Source organism: Condylura cristata, unplaced genomic scaffold, assembly GCF_000260355.1.
Source record: "Condylura cristata isolate star-nosed mole 26May11 unplaced genomic scaffold, ConCri1.0 scaffold00010, whole genome shotgun sequence".
NCBI classification, from domain to species: domain Eukaryota; kingdom Metazoa; phylum Chordata; class Mammalia; order Eulipotyphla; family Talpidae; genus Condylura; species Condylura cristata.
In genome coordinates this window covers 5,741,574-5,759,984 of record NW_004567111.1, presented here as the reverse complement: position 1 = coordinate 5,759,984, position 18,411 = coordinate 5,741,574, and the positions used below count along the sequence as shown (strand labels likewise).

Here is an 18,411-nt window from a genome sequence, read left to right as displayed (position 1 = left end):
GGGCGGTGAGAGGATTCACCAGAGACAGAGTGGGGAGCAGAACAGGCAGATCGACGAAGTACACTGCTGAAAGGAGCAGCGGGCGGGTCAGGGGAAGTCTGCTGCGCCCTGTAGATCACCTCTGGGATGGGTGGGGTTTGCACTCACGCTAAAGTGGCTTTAGCTTCTTATTGCTGTGCTTCAAATCACTGTGCCACCAGGGAAGGTCCTGTATGCTTTTATTTTATGTTGAGGTTGGAAAATAGATGAAGAGATTTCTCTTAGGAAAAAAGTAACTGAGTTTGGGGGTCTAGGATGAGCAAGAGGGTGACCGTTTTTGAAGAGTTTGTTGCATTTTTAACTATAGTGCCTGTCCTTCCAAAGGGTTGATTTTTAAAGGCTAACTTTCACTTGGATGCAAATTTCTGGAATGCTTGCCTTTAGAAAGTAGCTACACTCTAGTTATCTGTTGCATTTAATATTTGAAAGTTCCAATCTTTAAAATAAAACATTCAGCAAAGGAAAACCAGATTACTGTGATGGCTAAAAGCTCACTCCCAAGATGATGTTAAGGACTTTGACTTAATGGGAAGAGCGTCAGCTTGCTAACTCAAATGCCAGAGTAAGTGCCCAATGCTTTTGGCATCATTTAAATCAAATCTGAGTTTAGTCATCAACGCAAGACAATTATGATTGCTTTTTGTCTTTTTTTAAAGTCACAAATAGAAAGAATACAATCAACCAGCTGGTGAGCATTTTAAGGATAAGCACTCTGTTCCTAACATCTGAGGTTGTACAGACAGGCGGCAGTTGATATTGCTGAAACAGGAGCTCACCCCAAAGACACTCTGCTGCAGGCAGAGCGGCACCTCTCGGGAACTCCATACCCACCCCCCACACCGCACCAGACCCAGGGCATTGAGGTTTTCACCACTCAGAAACAGCATCTTGTTTTCAAGAGCTTGCTTCATTTAATGAGCTTAATGAAGATGAAGTACACTTCCTACCTGGTTGCTGGGAAAATAAGACAATATTTGGACCCAAACAAGAAAACTGCCACTGTGCCCTGTGACTTGATGTCACACAACCAGAGTGGGAACGGAACTTTATGGGCATCAGACAAAGCCCTCATAATTATGGTCATTTCTCCTAAAAAATGTGGCTGGCAAGCCCTTCCAGAAACTTCACTTACTGAGGCACCATTGTTTCCTTCAGAAAACACGGATAACTTGTTTCCAGCGAAAGCCAGGATGTTACTCTCGCCCACGGGAGGGATGCTAAGTGTTATCACATGGAAGAGACTGACCAGTAAGGTTAGGTAAATTGCCAGTACATATGTATGAGATGGTCGTTTTGCGTTTAAACTACATCTTAAATGGTAAATACATCTTAAAAATATACTCATCAGCCCTCCCTGGTGGCGCAGCGGGTTAAAGCACAGCACTAAGAAGCTAAAGTCACTTCCACATGAGTTCGATCCCCGCCTGCCCCGGAGGTGACCACATGGCGCGGCAGACCTCTCCTGACCTGCCCGCTGCTCCCCTCAGCAGTGTACTTCGTCGATCTGCCTGTTCTGTTCCCTGCTCTGTCTCTGGTGAAGCCTCTCGCTGCCCCTGAACTTCTAACCTGTACCCCAGTTCTGTAAGCACAAATAAATAAATCTTTAAAAAAATTTTTTTAAAAATTAAAAAAATATATATATACTCATCAATATTTTACAACTCAATTTCTACAATGCACTAATTAATAAAAACATTTTTTTTTCTGAATAAAAGCTTTTACCTCTCCTTAATGGTGGAGACTGAGTTGCCATTTATCTCAAATGCAGAAGAAAACCCTTTGGCATCTCTTTGTCCTCTCAATTAAGTAGTTGTTAAAACACAAGCCCAGTAGGAAGTAGAACAGAAATCTCCACTTTTACCCACCATCAGACATGCTTTTTAAGATGTACAGGAAACACATCAGCAGACTCTTAATTTCAGACTGATCGAGTTTGTCACAGCGAACCACGGAATTTCCCAAACTGCCACTTTGTTGGTGCTGAAAAAGGAGAGAGAGGTGACTTTTTCTCTTGAATTACAGATAAAACACAATGAATTGCACTTTCCTCCCTTGGAAGAGAAAGTCTTGGAACTGAGTCGGAACACACAAGCTGGCAGCACCAGAGACAAGGACGCCTCCAGGCACACTTGCCGGCACACACGGGCCGTGGCCAGGGCCGGCTTGCCCAGCGGCATATTGTCCAAGTGCCGGGCCAGAAGGCAAGCCGGGGGCTGCCGCCCACGGTCTCAGCTGCAGCTTAGCTCCGAGATGCAAGTCCAACCTCATGCAAGAAAACACCATGTGCTGGAGTCAAACATGGAACGAGGGTTCGGAAGACACAGCAGAACCAACTGTGTCCTTGAGAGCACCACAGGGGATGAGAGCAGAAAGTGGGGTGTGGCTGCTGCCAGTCACACAGGCCAGGAGCTGGCTCTGAGCTTGTTGGGGGAAAGGATGCCCTGAAGGAGCTCTGCAGAGTTCTGTGGGCTCCACCCCTACTCCAGGGACTGGAAACTACAACTCCCAGCAGTACCAGGGAGAGAACAGCGAGGACCCAAGGGCAGAGCTAAGCAGGTGTTTTGGGACTTTTGGGGAGATACAAGGGAGCGACTGAGACTGCGCTCTTGCTCTCTGGACTGCGTGGCTCTCTGGACCACGGGGCGCTCTCTGGACGGCGTGGCCGGTGGCTGGGTGTCTGGCTCTTGATGAGCTATCAGTGTCCTGGGGTTCCAAGTCAGCGGAGCTGCTAGGGTGCTCTAGTTAAATTATACCTCTCTCTCTCTCTTTCCCTGGGTTGTACCTATTCCTGTCTCCTTTGTAAATAAACCCATTATTGACCCTGTTGTGTGTGCCTGCAGGACAAATGGATTATAAGCGTGCAGGTGAGGGCCCACAGACAGGTGGCCCAGTTCACACTGGATTGCCCTGGAACAGGCTGACCTCCCAGGCACCCCCAGGGACACAGGGCAGGTGCCCGACGGGACAAAGAGGACACCACATCACAGCACTGCAGAGACCCTCCACCGCGTGGTCACTCCCCACCGGCTTCACAACACTGCAAACATGAGAAAACTTGGGGTGAGGGGCCGGGGGTTTCCCACCGACGGCGGCTCCCGTGCCCAAGGGCTGCATTAAACACAGACAGCACGAGTCCCATCTGTGGTGAGAGCATGGAGGTGTCCGACCTCAAAGCTTGTATTTCCAATTGGCATGGGGAGAAATTTTTGCTAAGTCTCAAAGCAGCAAAATGAGTGAAAAATGATATGAATTTATTTAAGGGAGCCCAGGGGTGCCGTCCGTGGCAAAACCACCCGAGGGGGGACCCATGGGGGCCACCCACTTCAGCAGAGCCGCGAGGAGGGCTCAGGGCCCGCCGGGGTGGGGGGGAGGCGCCCGCGTGCACAGTGTCCACCAGCACGGGAGGGCTGGCTAGCAGGGAGAAGTCCACGGTGACCCGGTTCCTCCTGGCGGGCTGGCCGCTCGCATCCGCCCCAGTGCTGCGAATGACACAAGCTGAGTGTCGCCTGAGCAGCTTCTCCCTCTGCACGTGGAGGCATGGGAGGGTCAAGGGGAAAGGTCAAAGGTCAAAGGTCACAGCACACCTGCACTGAGACCGCATCATCAACATCATCATGTGATACCAGCCACGGGGACGAGGGATCGGAGCACCCCCCTGATCCCAGGCAGGGCTGTTCCACGGGTCTGGGACCAGAAAGACGCCCGAGGCCTCTGTGTATCGGCAGCCGGAGTAACTCGGCCAACAGTGGCCGAGGGTGCACCCACCTGTCCTGCTTTAAATTGCAACTTGGGGCCCTCCCTGGTGGTGCAGTGGGTTAAAGCACAACACTGCAAGCTGGCTGCAGCCACTTCAGTGCAAGTTTGATCTCCGCCCAGAGCTGACCCACATGGCTCAGCAGACCTCTCCTGACCTGCCCGCTGCTCCCCTCAGCAGTATGCTTTCTCCATCTGCCTGTTCCAGTTCCCCATTCTGTCTCTGGTGAATCCTCCCACTCTCCCTGCGCCTCTGGCCTGTATGCCAGTTCTGTATGTACAAATAAGTCAATCTTAAAAAGAAAAAATAAACTGCAACTTGACCTCTTCCCACAGATCTCCAGACAGTCTAAGACTTTGTTGTTTCAAGGAGAAAAGGTTAAGGAGGAAGAGGCACTGGGCAGGGTTTGGGGATGTAGTGTAAGCAGTGATTTCAAATCAAACCTCATCCCCCCGAATCACCTTTAGGAAGGGCTCATCTTCTCGGGAGCGAGCTTTGCAACGCACCCCCACTGGCATGGGAAGCTGAGCTCCAGTGCTGTTCTTTGGCACACAGGCTGTGAGGTGGTAAGGCAGAGCCTGCAGCCCCATCTGTGTAAGGTGCTCCACTAACACCTCAAGGTGCCCCCTAGCAACACTGTTGATGTGCAAACACGGACCTGAGACTTTCAGACAGGTGCCCTCCTGCCACACCCCCCCGCCCCGCAAGATAATACTCTGAGCCTATCTACCCAGGCTAGCTGAATTGTTTAAAAAAAAATATTGCACATGAAAAAAGAACATGAAACACATCGACTTTTTGGATTAAAACCATTAAACCCAAGACACATTTAAGTTACAGGAAAAGACGCTGTTACCTTATCCAGGGAATTGCTTTTCTCACTATTCCTTTCTGGAAGGCTGTTTCCCGAATCTGTGCTTATGAGGGATCCTCTTGAATCAGCGTTTCTCACACTATTGATGTTGGGAGTTGATGTCGTATATGGAGAAGCTAAACAGAAGCGAAGCCAAGACCAAGACTCGGTGAGGCACAGGACGATGAAGGCTAAGTACTGAACTTTAAGCATAATCACTCTAATTGCATTTATTTTTTGTTATTGTTGTTGTTAAGAAGAGGCTCAAGAGTGGCAATATTACTATGGAGTAAGATAAAAGCAAATTTTGAAACATTCAGATGCAATGATCAATCCGCATATGAACAGCCACCTTTGCCTGGTGAGACTTAAGGAGCACCTGCTGTTTCAGAGAGGGGTAGAATGAAGACTAAACCTTTTGAAAAGGTAAGTCCGCCTACACGGTTAGATAGGAACATTAAGCCAGCAAGGAGCCCACGGGGTCTACAGGGTGCTGCCTTGCTCAGGAAAACCCAGAGGGGTGCGTGGGGCGCTTTCAAATGTCAAGGCTAACAAACACAGTACTCAACACCTGCTGGAAACTGCATTTCTGATGCTGAGATCACCCTACACATCTTTCAGTGGTGTCACAGCCTTGTGAGGGTGGGTAGCTGGTGGCTGTCAGGAGAGGATCAACTGGGTAACTGCGATGAGGGAGCAGGAAATGATAATCTGAGTCCAAATCCCGACAGGCACACTCATGGCACGAGTAATAGCTGTGTTTATTAAAATCAAACATTTTTCTTTAAATTTATATGCATTTCCCCCCAAATGGCCATGAAGGTGTCAAGTAAAAGTACTCATAAAACGATCTTCACTTGAGGACCTAATAAACAGAACTAGTGGGTGCAGCTTTGGGGCTTGGTCTTTATGATAAGGTCTCTGACAACACCGGAGCTTTGACCCGAGAATGCTGGCGACTGCCACAATGAGTGAGGAGTGGAAAGGGACGCTCACGTAGACATATATTTTGACAACCATGAACTTGTTGTCAAAAGCATTTGAACAAGCATCCGCCTTGGGACTGAGGAGTTTTTAAAGTAGTAAATTGACTTCCTGCTTAGATATTGGTTAAGTAAATCATATCAATAAAAATGACTCTAAGAAATGTATATTCTCTGCTGAACCAAAAGTTTTGCTTCCAGCTGATGGGCTGGCTGGCTGGCTGAGAATCTGCATGAAGACACTTGGCTGCTGGCTGTAAGCACAGCCTTCCCTGCCTGGCTGAAGTGCCCAAGCACCTTCTCCCTACCCACACTTTGTCTTACCCACCATGTTACAAAACTCTCATGAGTCCCTCAAAGTGCTTCAGGGAGTTGAGATCAAGAAGAGAAGAGCCAGGGGAATATGAAAACGTAAGGGAGAGCTGGAATCTAGAAACCACAGACCATAGGTTGTGGGTCCCCAGAATAGAAGCTGCGTGACTGATTTCACCAGGGCAGGTGACAGTCCCATGAAAAAAATGAGCTATTTCTCAGAGAGAAAAGAAACGCACATTATGACCAAATTATAATTCTAGCCTTCTTAATATAACTGACTTCATATTTAATTGAGAAACAGACAGCGGGAGAGAGACATCCTCAGTAAAGTAAAATTAGATCCTAAATGATCAGTTTTAGGCTCGTTTCCAGAACTAGAGTCCTAATCAAAGGACGAACACGCAATGAATCAAAATGCACACACTGAGTAGAACTGTGTTGTGTGTGCATGTGGTGTCAGTCCAGTGCATAACTTTCCAAGATCTTAAACAAGATGTAAGTGAAATGAAGATAAGTCCAGATTCTCTTCCCACATCTGTACAGACAGCCCATTGCCATGGACTGAACAGGTGGAACAAGAACACTAAGTCTAAGAATGAGAATGTTTGAAAATGAGCATCATCTTCGAGTAGTTTTTATTCAGCTATCAATCAGTGTTAGAAACTCATGCACCATGTTACAAAGACATCAAACACCCACCACTGAGGGGGCTTAACATGTGCGGAAACAGCATTTCTCTAGGGAGAAAGTCTACTCTTGAAGGGAAAGCACAGGGGCCAGCATGACTGCAAACTCCTGGGTGAATAAAAGAAGAGCTGCTACAGCAACTGAAAAACAAGGACAGCCCGTGGAAAGGTCAGGCTTCACTGGAAGCCCCTCCAAAAAGAATGCATCCCCCAAAGGGCACAAAGACAGGCCTTTAAGGATGGGGGAAAACAGAAATAAAAAATGCTAAAGGTCTGTTGTGAACTCCTTGAATTTTAAAAGACTAACAGCCCCCATCAAGCACTTTCCTAACTTTGCCATGAATGCAGACGCCTTGCAGACTGAAAAGGTGCTCGATGGCTGCCCAGACCCAAACAACAGGTGCTGACCGAAGAAGAGAATGTGGGACAAAGCAGCGGAACTCCTGCGAGACGAACTTGCTATGTAGCAGTCAGGCAGAACTGAGCGCTTCCCCCCGAGCACTGTGCACCGACTTGTGCAAATCATCCCTTGCTACAGCTCTTCTGGTGACGTGGACACTGAAGGCCAGCACGAGGAGTGGACGGTGGAGTCCACACCTGGAGTTCTACCTGTGATTTCAAAGCTAATGTTGTGAGCCGCCGCTCACAGCCGCTGTCCTCTAAGGACAGCCCGACCCACTCCTGCAGCATCGACTAGACGTGCGGTCAGCGAGCGGTCAGACAAGGCCTCAGGAGGCAAAGACATGGGGCCCCACGCACCAGATTCTGTGCTGGGCGCTGTGCAGGGACAGATTTGCCTCAGCTTTAAGAGGACGGTGAGGTTAAGTATTACACCAGAACTGGACAACACCAAGATTAAGGATGGGGTCGTAGGTACACCTGGGCATGGTGGGAGGCTTCCAGGTTTGTTTTCTGCCCAGAGCGAGCCTTTACCCTACCCTAGGAGTCCGCCCCTTGACTCAATGTGTAAAATAAAGAGGGTGAACGCAGATGAGTCAGCCTGTGAGTCCCTGGAAAATTCCGCCAAGATACTCATTTTGCTCCTTATCCTGATGGAAATGGCACATGGGCTCCGCCAGCCAGAATATTAATCAGGACACTTCTCCGGCATCTTCTTATGGAGAAACTAGGAGATTTGAATCTCGATTTCGGCCATCTGTTATCCTCCCTTTGGGGGCTGCGCTTACTATCTCAGCAGGAAAAAATTCTCGGATTTCAGGAAACCAATTTTGAGACTGCAGGCTCCTTACAAGGCGCTTTATCCTTCAGGAATGACTCCCTCCGTTGTGTCCACATCACTTAGCTACCAGTAAGTTCTACCCACCCCCACACACCCCTGCACAGACAGACCTTTCCCGAAAGCATGCACCACCCAGTGCAAAGCTCTGGCGCGATCCATTAACCCGAAGCCAGAGGAGCGAGCAGCCCGGATTCAGACTAAATTGTGCTCTGCTCTGCTCTGCTCAGAGCTTGAGATCTTGAGGCTCCTTATTTCAAGGTAGGGTGGAGGGGTTTCTATCCTAAGTCTCAATGCAAGAAAAAGAACATTCACAGCAGGAATTCTGAGTTCCAAGTTCTAATCTGAAAGCTTCAGGTGCTAAAGCAATCGCGGGCTGAAAGACACTGAGCAAGAGCCAGAGAGCAGAAGAGCGGGGCGCAGTACCCATGCCGGAGATGGCGCCGAAGAGCTCCTTGTGCAGGCTGGCATCGGGCGCGCCGGCTGACTTCTGCGGCGTCACTAACGGGTTCGCCGCTGGCAACACGAGCGACTCCTCCTTCGCGGCCTGTCAGAGGGGGAGAGGGAAGAAGAATCGAAGATGATTTAAAAGCCTCCTCCGCTGCCCTCGGAGGGCGAGCCAAGCGCTAAAGCAGCAGCTTGGCAGGCGTTGCTCCCAGGGAACAGCAGCCCTGCCCCACTGGGCTGCAGGGATGGAGGCGCCTGGGAGGCGGTGAGATGACACTGTGGACACCTGGAGCCCCCAGCTTGTGGTGCTTTGTCACAGCTGCCAGGAAAGACACACAGATGTGTCTGTGCAAATGCATACGTACACTGCCCGGGTTCACGGGGAAAGGAGAGACGTCCCGCACGTTGATCCGCTGCACATTTTCAATCAGCAGACCAAAGAGAGGCAGGTAGAGGGTGGCTATCCTGGCCTGATGGCTCTGTAACAAAGGCACACCTGTCAGTGTCGCTGGGGCCGCCGCTCTGCTCCTGCAGGCCACCCCCACTGTGCGCGGGTCCTTCCTGAGCGTCTGCTGAGATTTTGTTTCATAAACAGAGACATCTCGGCCCTCCCTGGTGGCGCAGCGGGTTGAAGCGCAGCACTAAGTAGCTAAAGCCACTTCCGCATGAGTTCGATCCCCGCCCACCCCGGAGGAGATCCACAGGGCGCGGCAGACCTCTCCTGACCCGCCCGCTGCTCCCCTCAGCAGTGGACTTCATCCATCTGCCTGTCCTGCTCCCTGCTCTGTCTCTGGTGGATCCTCTCACCCCCTGCACCTCTGACCCCCTGCATAAATAAATAAATAAATCTTAAAAAAAAAAACAGACATCTCAGTGCTGTCAGCCACTAATTTTCTACTTGGTCAGTTTCTATATATTACTTAAAGGACATGTAGCGATCCAGATTTCCTTTCCCGGGGTCCCTCACCCTTGAAGCGTATCGGTCATCAAAAGAATGCTTTATCAGCAAGTTCTTGAGCACGCTGATGGCGATCAGCCGGACGTCGCGGAATTCCTGGAGAGCGGCGCCCACCTCCCTCAGTAACAGCCCCACCAAGAAGTGGTTTCTGCAGAACTCGTCCGTCAGGGCATAGTCCAGCTGGAGATCTGCCGTGAGAACAGAGGCTGCGTTAGCACGCAAGACGCACCGTGCTGAAGAGTTAAGCCCCAGTCTGCCTGGGATCCCGCGCACCCAGCCGGCGAGCTCAGTCGCTCCCAGGAAGGCGTCTGTTGCCTAAAATGCCATGCTGCCTCTTAACCCACTGGACTCTTAAAGCCAAAACTTAAATGCAAATGGTAACATTGGACTTTGATTTCGAAACAAACTTTGCCTCATAAGATATTTGAAGCTAATAGTAGTTTTAGTGCAATTTTTAGAATACAGAGCAACATCTGTTACATGAAAATGCATTCTCATTAATGGCATAAAGGTAAAAATAAAGGTCGTTTACAAATTGACAGGATTATAGAAGAATAACCTATAAGGTAATAATACACAATTAAAGAAAGAATAAATATGAGGGACTATTCAAATCTTTTTTACTGCATGAGTCACTTATCCATAGCCTGGTCATTTATGCCTATACTCTCATTTAACCCTCTGTGTTTAGGGGACCTCCCTGGTGGCTTAGGGGCTAAGTCTCAGTGCTATTACCACTACGACCTGAGTTCGATCCCCGGCCAGGGAGCTGACCCACATGACGCGGCAGACCTCTCCTGTCCTGCGCGCTGCTCCCCTCAGCAGTGTATCTCAGTCCATCTGCCTGTTCTGCTCCCCGCTCTGTCTCTGGTGAATCCTCACCCCCTGCACCTCTGGCCTGTACCCCAGCTCTTCTACACAAAACAAAATACCAATGAGCTTATAACAAACAAGTTAGCATATCACCTACTTTAATTTGGCTATGGCTGAGTAGAGAACTTAGTGTGGGATTTAAGTGAAGGTAATGTTAACAATTCTGTCCCTCCAGAAGCAACTAGAAAACTAAGGTAAACTTAAACTAAAAGGACAGAGCATTCAACCAAAGTAGTCAATCATGACCAAGCTAAACGACAAAGTCTCCAGCTCTTCTGGGAAAAGGCAGGAGCAGGCATGGACTTTCCAAGGAGCGCAGTGAATGCCGAGGCGCTCTCAAACTGTGGGCGCTGTGCTCCGTGAGCTTCGCTGGGCTGGACTCTGACGCCAGCTCCATTATCAAAGGGAGATCTACAGCCTCCCCTCTGACTTTCATTTCCCACTAGATAGTTACTCTGAACCTATCCCAAAGCTGGTCCAAGTTCTGGGAAACCCTTTAGCAGAAACAAGGGAACAGGTTCTTCCCAGAATAGCAATGTCCACTGTTTGTGGTTGTCAAGCCCACTCTGACACTCTGTGCGCTCTGCAGACCCTGAATGGCTTCCGGTTGACTCACTTCTTCAGGATAAACATCTGGCCTTGCTGGGTCGGGGAGCCAGGCACTGACACACGCTCGCCCCCAAACCATCTACCCGGCAGCCAAGGAGAACTCCCTCAGCCCCCGGACAGGTGGGCGGAAATGGCAGTCCCAGTGCCCAAGTAGAAGTGGGGTGACCTAGGGTGTGGTTTTGAGGGTAAGGTAGGGAGCGATTAATTCCAGAGGGATGCTGGGGGAGAATGGGGAGACGACCTGGCAGTCCCAGGGGAGGAACTCAGCGAAGGCTGGGGAGGAAGATGAGGACTCCCCCAGGGAGTTGGATGGTGATCTGAGGTTGAGGGGTGATGGGGGGCATGCCTATTTGAGCAGCCAGGGGAAGCAGGTGTCTCTGAAATGTGGGGGGTGGGGGGCAGACATTAGGTGCACTGACTGCCCAGCTGTTCCCTTGTCCAGAGGCTCAACCCCTCACTTTCTCAGATTATCACCCCCAAATCACCTTCTGGCCAAGGCTTTTCCTGCCCACCCTATCTCAAATGCCACCATTTCATGCTCTTCTCCTAGTTTATTCTTTTCTTTTTAGCTCACTTCACCTGCCCCCTGCGTACACAGCCAGGGGTGAGCACCTTGCTCACAACTGTCCCGGGCTGCCCCAAGTCTGTGGGGTCAGGAATGCTGATCCCAGGCCACACCTCACCTTCTGGGTTCCTCAAAACCTCACTGAGTCTGTCTGGGGCATGCTGTCCAGGACTCTGAACGAGTGCCTAGCATGTTAGTGCCCTGCGTGTTTCTCTCCGAATCTCAGGGCCATTGAGGTGACAATGGTGTCCTTGTTAGTTTGGGGGTGTCCTTCCACCATTGCTCTCCTTCAGCCTAAATTAGTCTGAGCACGTACAAGGCACCAAGCTCAGTTACTGCTACTTGACAGACATGGCAGGCCAACCTGACTCACTTGACTCGCTCCATGAAGACAAACCTCTATGAGCGTACCACTCTCCAAACACAGAGGACGCAGAACAGTTCATAGAGGCTCAACATGCAGACATGAAAAGCACGTGGCAAGTCGCATTGCCGGAGCTGGAGGCCACCGCCATGGCTGTGGACAGGGCCGTGAGAATGGTGGAGTGCCATATTTTCAGAGAAAGGGTTTTTTGCTTGTATTACTCCAAAAGAGATATCCAAGGGGACCTGATGACTCCAGGAGCAAACACAAGCTGTCTCGTGGGGGTGCTGCAGTACTGAGAACAAAGCCACTGGTTAGCCTGGGCGTAGCCGCTGGGCTCAGTGTACAGGAAAGAGCTACACGAAGAGCGGATGGAACGTCTCAGCAGCCACTTGCATTCTTTTTCTTTTGGAGGAGACAATGCAAGAAAGCAGGCATGAGTGCCCCACACCTACCTACAGGAGTGCCACTGGACTCCAGAGATGGAGAAAGAAAAGCTAATTCATAAGGAAAAAGGAAAATTAAAACAAACATAAACTACGGTAAATAAAACGGAGTCTAGCTTTATAGCAAAGGACATTTCTCAATGAAAAAGAGTCACACTGGCATGATCTCTGATCTAGGTTTGATAAAAATAAGGTCCCATAAGATATTTTATTTATGATTTTTAAAAGTAGAAGTTTCACAAAGAAGTACATTAATGCAAGAAAAAATATCAAACATTCTACTAATCACCTCTGAATCAGTTCCCTTCACTATTAAGAGTAAGTGACTCTCTGTGGAAAGATTAAGACGAATACAGGTAAAGACGATTACCTTGGTATCTTTGAATCCTGCCTTTTCCAAAAGGCATTGGCAAATTCAAGGGGATATAATGTTCATGATTACACACCACACGGAGAAATTCAAATTTGTACTCGAAGAGGGTCTGCGGAAAGAAATGTTTAGATGGACATTAAGTACCTGACAGCAGACATCACACAGTTCCCGAAAAATCCTGGAGGGAAAAATAAGCCCTTTCTCTGCCTTGTTGGCTCTCTTGGATATGGCCAGTCTATGCTATTTTATAGATTTTCCAACAATTACAGATCTCAGGAACTGTTTGAGGATGAGGAACACCCTCCCTTAAACCATGTCCTCCCCTGACTTTGGGGGCATTTATTATTCATGCAGATCCTGCTTCATAAGGATTTTGGGCAGCTTATAATTCTAGACACAGACTCAATACAATATAAAAAATGAATAAGGCAGAGGCTTAAAGGAGACACACGTGAGGGAAGAGACAGAATTCTACCAAAGATGCTGAGGCTATTTCTGTGAGATGATTAAATAAATTATGATTCACTACATAGATTTCTAGTTTCGTAGTTGAGAAGCCATTTCAGGTTGATGAGTAAAATCAATAGGTGTGCTCATTTCACGTGTGGAACCAGTGCATCCCTAAGATCTCATCATGCAAGCAAGTCCTCTTCAGTAGTTAGTATCTAGAAGACGGGGGCAGGGGGTTGGGGGAGTGAGTGGTGCTTCTCGAACTACGAAATTTCAGACATGAACCAAGGGAACTCGAGGTGGGTTTCGGGGTGAGAAAAAGTGAGAGCAGGGACACAGAGGGGCACACGGATGCTACCTTTGGGTCCCCAGGCGCAAAGCAGCTGATGTAGTTATTGATCTGCTTGAAGACGAAGCCCCTGTCCATGAAGGTGAAACATCTCTGTGGAGCAAACAACCCCCAGTGGTAAGTATTTATGGCCAAACATTTTTTTTTATAAAGTTGGATTTTAACATTTATTCTTAAGAGGCTTATTCTTTAAAATATACTTTAAGATGTAAAAAATAAATTCTTTTAAAATATAAAAAAGTTATTCTTTAGTAGCAAACATGCCGCTGGCAGTGATGTATCAGTGTGACATGTCACATGACTTACGAAGGCCTGTGACGCTTACTAGGTTCTGGTGAGTGAGGGAGGCTGTATTTGATGGGGGGAGGAGGGGGGGCAATAGGCTGTGCCCAGAGCACAGCAGGTGAGACCAGCGAGCCTGGGGAGGAAGGCGGGAGAGCCCCCCCAAGCCGTGAGAGTGCACCATGAGTCCACACAGGGCAGGTCATCCACATCGTAGGCGTGACTACGTTCTAGAATAAGGGGTCACTTATCCAGCACCCTCTTGACAGGGATCCCCACCTTGATGAAGACAGCCAGACTGTGATTTGCATTCTTAGACGCCTCTGGGTTATCTCGAAACTTCTGAGTGATGTGTGGCATCAGCATGTTCACAACCGTCTCCACCGCGTGGTGAAAGGACGCAGGAAATCTCTGGTTCCGTAGCAGCTGAGAAGAATTGAGGCCAAACGTTTAGTACTTTTTTTTTTTTTAAAGATTTATTTATTTATGCATACAGAACTAGGTACAGGCTAGCGGCTCAGGGGTGGCGAGAGGCTTCACTAGAGACAGAGCGGGGAACAGAACAGGCAGATCGACGAAGTCCACTGCTGAGGGGAGCAGCGGGCGGGTCAGGAGAGGTCTGCCACGCCATGTGGTCACCTCTGGGGCAGGCGGGAATCGAACTCATGCGGAAGTGGCTTTAGTTTCTCAGTGCTGTGCTTTAACCCGCTGCGCCACCAGGGAGGGCCTGTTTAGTACTTTTTTAAGGTTGTAGCCTTTGGTGGGAAGAGCTCTCATCCCAGAGTCCACTTCCGAAATGCAGAATTCTAATTTTATTAGTCTGAAATTAAGTGAATGGTTCTACTGTGTACTCTACAAGGGTTTTCAGCAAGTACTGTGGATCAGCCCTAGGATCTCAAGCCTCAGCATGATACAGACAGCCTGGGAGACGTTTCTGAAAACGTGGGGCTTTTCCAGAGTGGATGGAGATTCTCGTTCGCAGCTTGGCGGGAGGTGGGAGAGAGAGGAGCTTCCTGCTGAAAACCCCACAATGCCTTTGTAGGGTCTCTACCAGATCTGCTGAGTTGGCCTTCAAGCTCCCCATCTCCTCACTGCTTCTGAGCTAATCTAGATGGCCAGCTTCCCCTTCTATTCTCAGCCTGAGTTCTGCCACAGAGCAAGTCCCAGGGGCCTACCTGGTGGTGAACCCTTCCTCGCCTACTGCTCGGCCCCCTCGCCCCTAGAGGGCGCCCTCCAGGCTGAGGCGTCCTGGCACCTCTGCTCCACGTCACTGTCCTCCCACTCTCCTCCAACCGTCCCAAGCTGAAAGGCTTCTATTCCCAAGGACTGTGGCATGCTCAAGGCTGTGGCCAGCCAAACCACGGGACCAGGCGCTGGTCACGGAGGGAGCTGGGCGCCTAACACTTCCCATCACAGAGGATGGTGCTGACACAACTTTGACCAGCCCGGACAGTCCACTTAGAACACGGGCCAGTCTCCTTCCACTTCCAATTTCCTGGCTCCATTAAGCCAGACAATGGCTGAAGGCTGGATAAGGAACAGCGGCGGGTAACACACGCCCTCCCGCCCTCCCCGGTGCCAGGTTTTCCAGCCTCAAGAACACCTGTGGGATGCCAACAATTTGCTTGATTCAGCGTGGGAGGAAAGGAAGTTCAAAATGAGTCTGCCGAAATTATAGTTGCTAAATATATGACAGAAAAGAGACACCTAAAAAAAAGGTTGACCACTGAGGCAGAGCGCCGGAGGGAAAGCGCCTGAGGGCCTCAAGAGGCTGTCTTTGCCTCAGCAAACGCTGATTGTAAATCCCAGGCGCATATCACCTGTTACGGTCTAGCACAGTCCGATGCCATCAGTCCACACTCGACAGCCCATCTGTGGTAGTAAGGAAGCTGCTAATTTCGGATGCTAGTTCAAAGCAGGCCAGAATCCACCGCCTTCCTCAGGAAAGTGAGAAAGTGCAGTCTGAGTGGTGGGGTGCATGTGTGCCTCCCACCTCCAGGAAGAGGGCAAGGCTGGTAGCAAGCATGGCAGCTTGCAAACGTATCCGTCCGCACAGGCGTGCCCAAGAGGGGCCGCCCCGTTAACGCCAGGCATGAGCGCGTCGTTAGGGTCTCAGCTCACAAATGCAGATTTGCTGCCGATCTCCTGACAGAGGGCACCTTCTTTGCAAGATGAAATGCACCACCAGGGCCTAGGTAATGAGAACCACGGCTCGGGTGCCCTGCAAGACAGGTGTGTGCCTGGTCAGGCCACTTTAAGAAAGACTCGTCAATGAGGAAAAAAAAGAAAAATCAAGGCCAGGGAATTACGTTAGTGCCATTCTGTAAGAAACCTCCAGGATGATGAACACTGAGAGGGCTGGGCGCTGACTTTGGAAATCATGACAGTGCAGGACTGGGGAACTGAACTGTCCCCTCAACTCCGAGCACTGGGGTTGGGACTAGGACATCCGATTCTTTTTTTTTTTTTTTTAAAGATTTATTTATTTGTGCATACAGAACTGGAGTACAGGCCAGAGACTCAGGGGCGGTGAGAGGCTTCACCAGAGACAGAGTGGGGAGCAGAACAGGCAGATCTACGAAGCACACTGCTGAGGGGAGCAGCGGGGGGTCAGGAGAGGTCTGCCACGCCATGTGGTCACCTCCGGGGCAGGCGGGAATTGAACTTATGCGGAAACGGCTTTAGATTCTCAGTGCTGTGCTTTAACCCGCTGCGCCACCAGGGAGGGCCAGGACATCCAATTCTTAAGATGCAAACGTAAGAGAGACCTAAAGCGACTAACACCAACAGGTTCTGCTCCTAAGCAATCTGGGAAACTGAATGAAGGCTTCTGGAAAGGGGAGAGAAGCTCCCAGATCGATAATGTGTGAGGCAGAGGCGGCACGGAGCAGAAACCAGGGTGCCTTCAGCAGCCGCACGCTGCGTCTCCTTGTGCTAAGCAGGCGTCGGCAGCTTTTTATAGTAAATTGTGTTACCATTACGCCTTCTCCTTCTGGGTGCTAGCTTTTTTTTTTTAAGCTGGATAACAATTTTAAAATAAACTACTTCTAAAAAGTCTCAATATTGTTTTAGGTCCAAGATATAATTAACATACAGCAAAGGCGCTGGGTGGTAGCATCTGCCGGGTGTGTAGTTCCAGACACAAGCGTTTGCCCAGAGGTGCAGGAGAGCGAGCTGCCAGGCTGGGAGTGGCAGCCCTGGGGTGGGGGGAGAGGGGGGCGGCTGACCCCGCCCTCTGGTCTCCACCTATGTGTCCACCCCAGGCGCCACGTGGTCCACACCACTGACTGACCACAGGAGTTGTGGGAGGAAATGGATCAGCAGGTTCCTACCTTCTCTGGTTAATCTGACATCTTGAGAAAAGAATTCCCTTATTCTTGAAAAGATGTCGCGGATACTTGATTTTAAATACCCTTGCTGAGAGTGGCTCATAGGGGTGTAGTACCCCCTGGACTCCAGGAGGGGGACCCAGAGGTCTGGCTACGCAGTGTCCCCTAAGCCGTGGTGATGTCATGGTGCCCGAGTCTGGCAGGCAGTGAGGCATGAATTCTTGGCACAAGGTGGCTACAATTTTCACATGGAATCGAGTCACCCGTCTCTCTGAAGGGGTAGCATTTATTTGCAACCAGAAATTGAGAAATCCGGTAGGGCCTTCTTAGGGCTGATCTGCGCCCCCTTAAATGCCCATGGGTGAAGTCTTACCCCATACTGGGGCCTGGGGCTCCCGAGGGGTAAGATAGTTACAAGCGAGGCCGTGAAGGTGGGTCTCGATCTCCCAGGACTCGACTGGCGTCCTTGCGAGAAGAGGAGCGAGGCTGGGCCAGCAAGGGGAGAGGCCTCGTGAGCGCACGGGAGACGCGTCACGACAGGTCCAAGAGCGGACCGGAGGGACCAGCCCTGCCGGCGCCACGCCCTCAGGCTGGCAGCCTGCAGAGTGGCACAGAAATGCGGTCCCGTTGCTGCAGCCTCTCCGCTGCGGTACTTGTGACTGCAGCCGCAGCAAACCAGGGCAGAGCTAAAGCCTACCCGCAGATACCAACGTCTCTAACAGAAAGGCCACTCGGCCAACTGGCGGGCACGTGCCCGCCTGCTCGCTGCCAAGCAGACAACCTGCTGGCTTAGTCCCTGGCAGGCCGTCCTGCAGCATTTAGATGGTGCGTTACGCTGCGAAGGCACAGCCCACCTCCATCTGCCGTCTCCCTGAGCTCTGAAACTGGCTTAAGGGGGAAAGGGAATGCTCTGGCCAGGCCCTGGCACTGCTCTCCTTGACCAGAGGCCCGCCTGGCTCTGGGTCCGTAGTCTCCCGGGGCTCCTCCAGGGGCGAGACCCTCCCTCCTTCCTGCTTCCGCCGGGGAGACCCCTGAGGCCCCTGAGGCCCCCCAGCTGGGCAGACCCTCCTGACAGCTCTGAAGCGGGCAGAAGCCCAGTGTTCACGCAGCCCCGGGCTCTGCATGTCTCACACGGCAGGAACACTGGGACAGGACACCACGTCCCGCGCGCTTAGGTAAATCTACGCTGAGCTTCACCCGCCGCACTGTGAGTTCAGGCCTCTCCTGGCAGAGACCAGTGTGCTGGGGGCAGTGCAGGGACCCGGGAGAGAGGAGGCGCTGGGGAGACCGAGTCATCTCAGAATCCAGGCACAGGTTCCAGAGCGGGTGCCGTCAGACACTCTCAGCTAAGGCCTTGGGAGAGCTCTTCCTGTGCAAGGTGCTTAAGACACACCAGCCGCGCCTTTAATTCGTGCACACGCTGCTCCTGCACCGACACACTTGAAGATTTCTAGGCTGATGGAGAAGAACGCGTCCGCGGGCTAAGCGCGGAGTTAGAG

At 50.7% G+C, this 18,411-nt stretch overlaps 1 protein-coding gene across 3 annotated transcripts in view; it reads right to left on the bottom strand.

The window, feature by feature from the left end:
• DOCK9 (dedicator of cytokinesis 9) overlaps positions 1-18,411 on the bottom strand; it is a 185,468-nt gene that overhangs the window by 52,598 nt on the left and 114,459 nt on the right. For all 3 annotated transcript variants that reach the window (XM_012723213.1, XM_012723211.1, XM_012723212.1), the window contains exons 28-35: positions 13,863-14,009; positions 13,311-13,394; positions 12,500-12,611; positions 9,282-9,460; positions 8,680-8,793; positions 8,294-8,414; positions 4,650-4,783; positions 1,905-2,019 (exon numbers count right to left, since the gene is read on the bottom strand). In XM_012723213.1, coding sequence (XP_012578667.1) covers positions 1,905-2,019; positions 4,650-4,783; positions 8,294-8,414; positions 8,680-8,793; positions 9,282-9,460; positions 12,500-12,611; positions 13,311-13,394; positions 13,863-14,009 — 1,006 coding nt within the window. The remainder of the gene's footprint in view (positions 1-1,904; positions 2,020-4,649; positions 4,784-8,293; positions 8,415-8,679; positions 8,794-9,281; positions 9,461-12,499; positions 12,612-13,310; positions 13,395-13,862; positions 14,010-18,411) is intronic.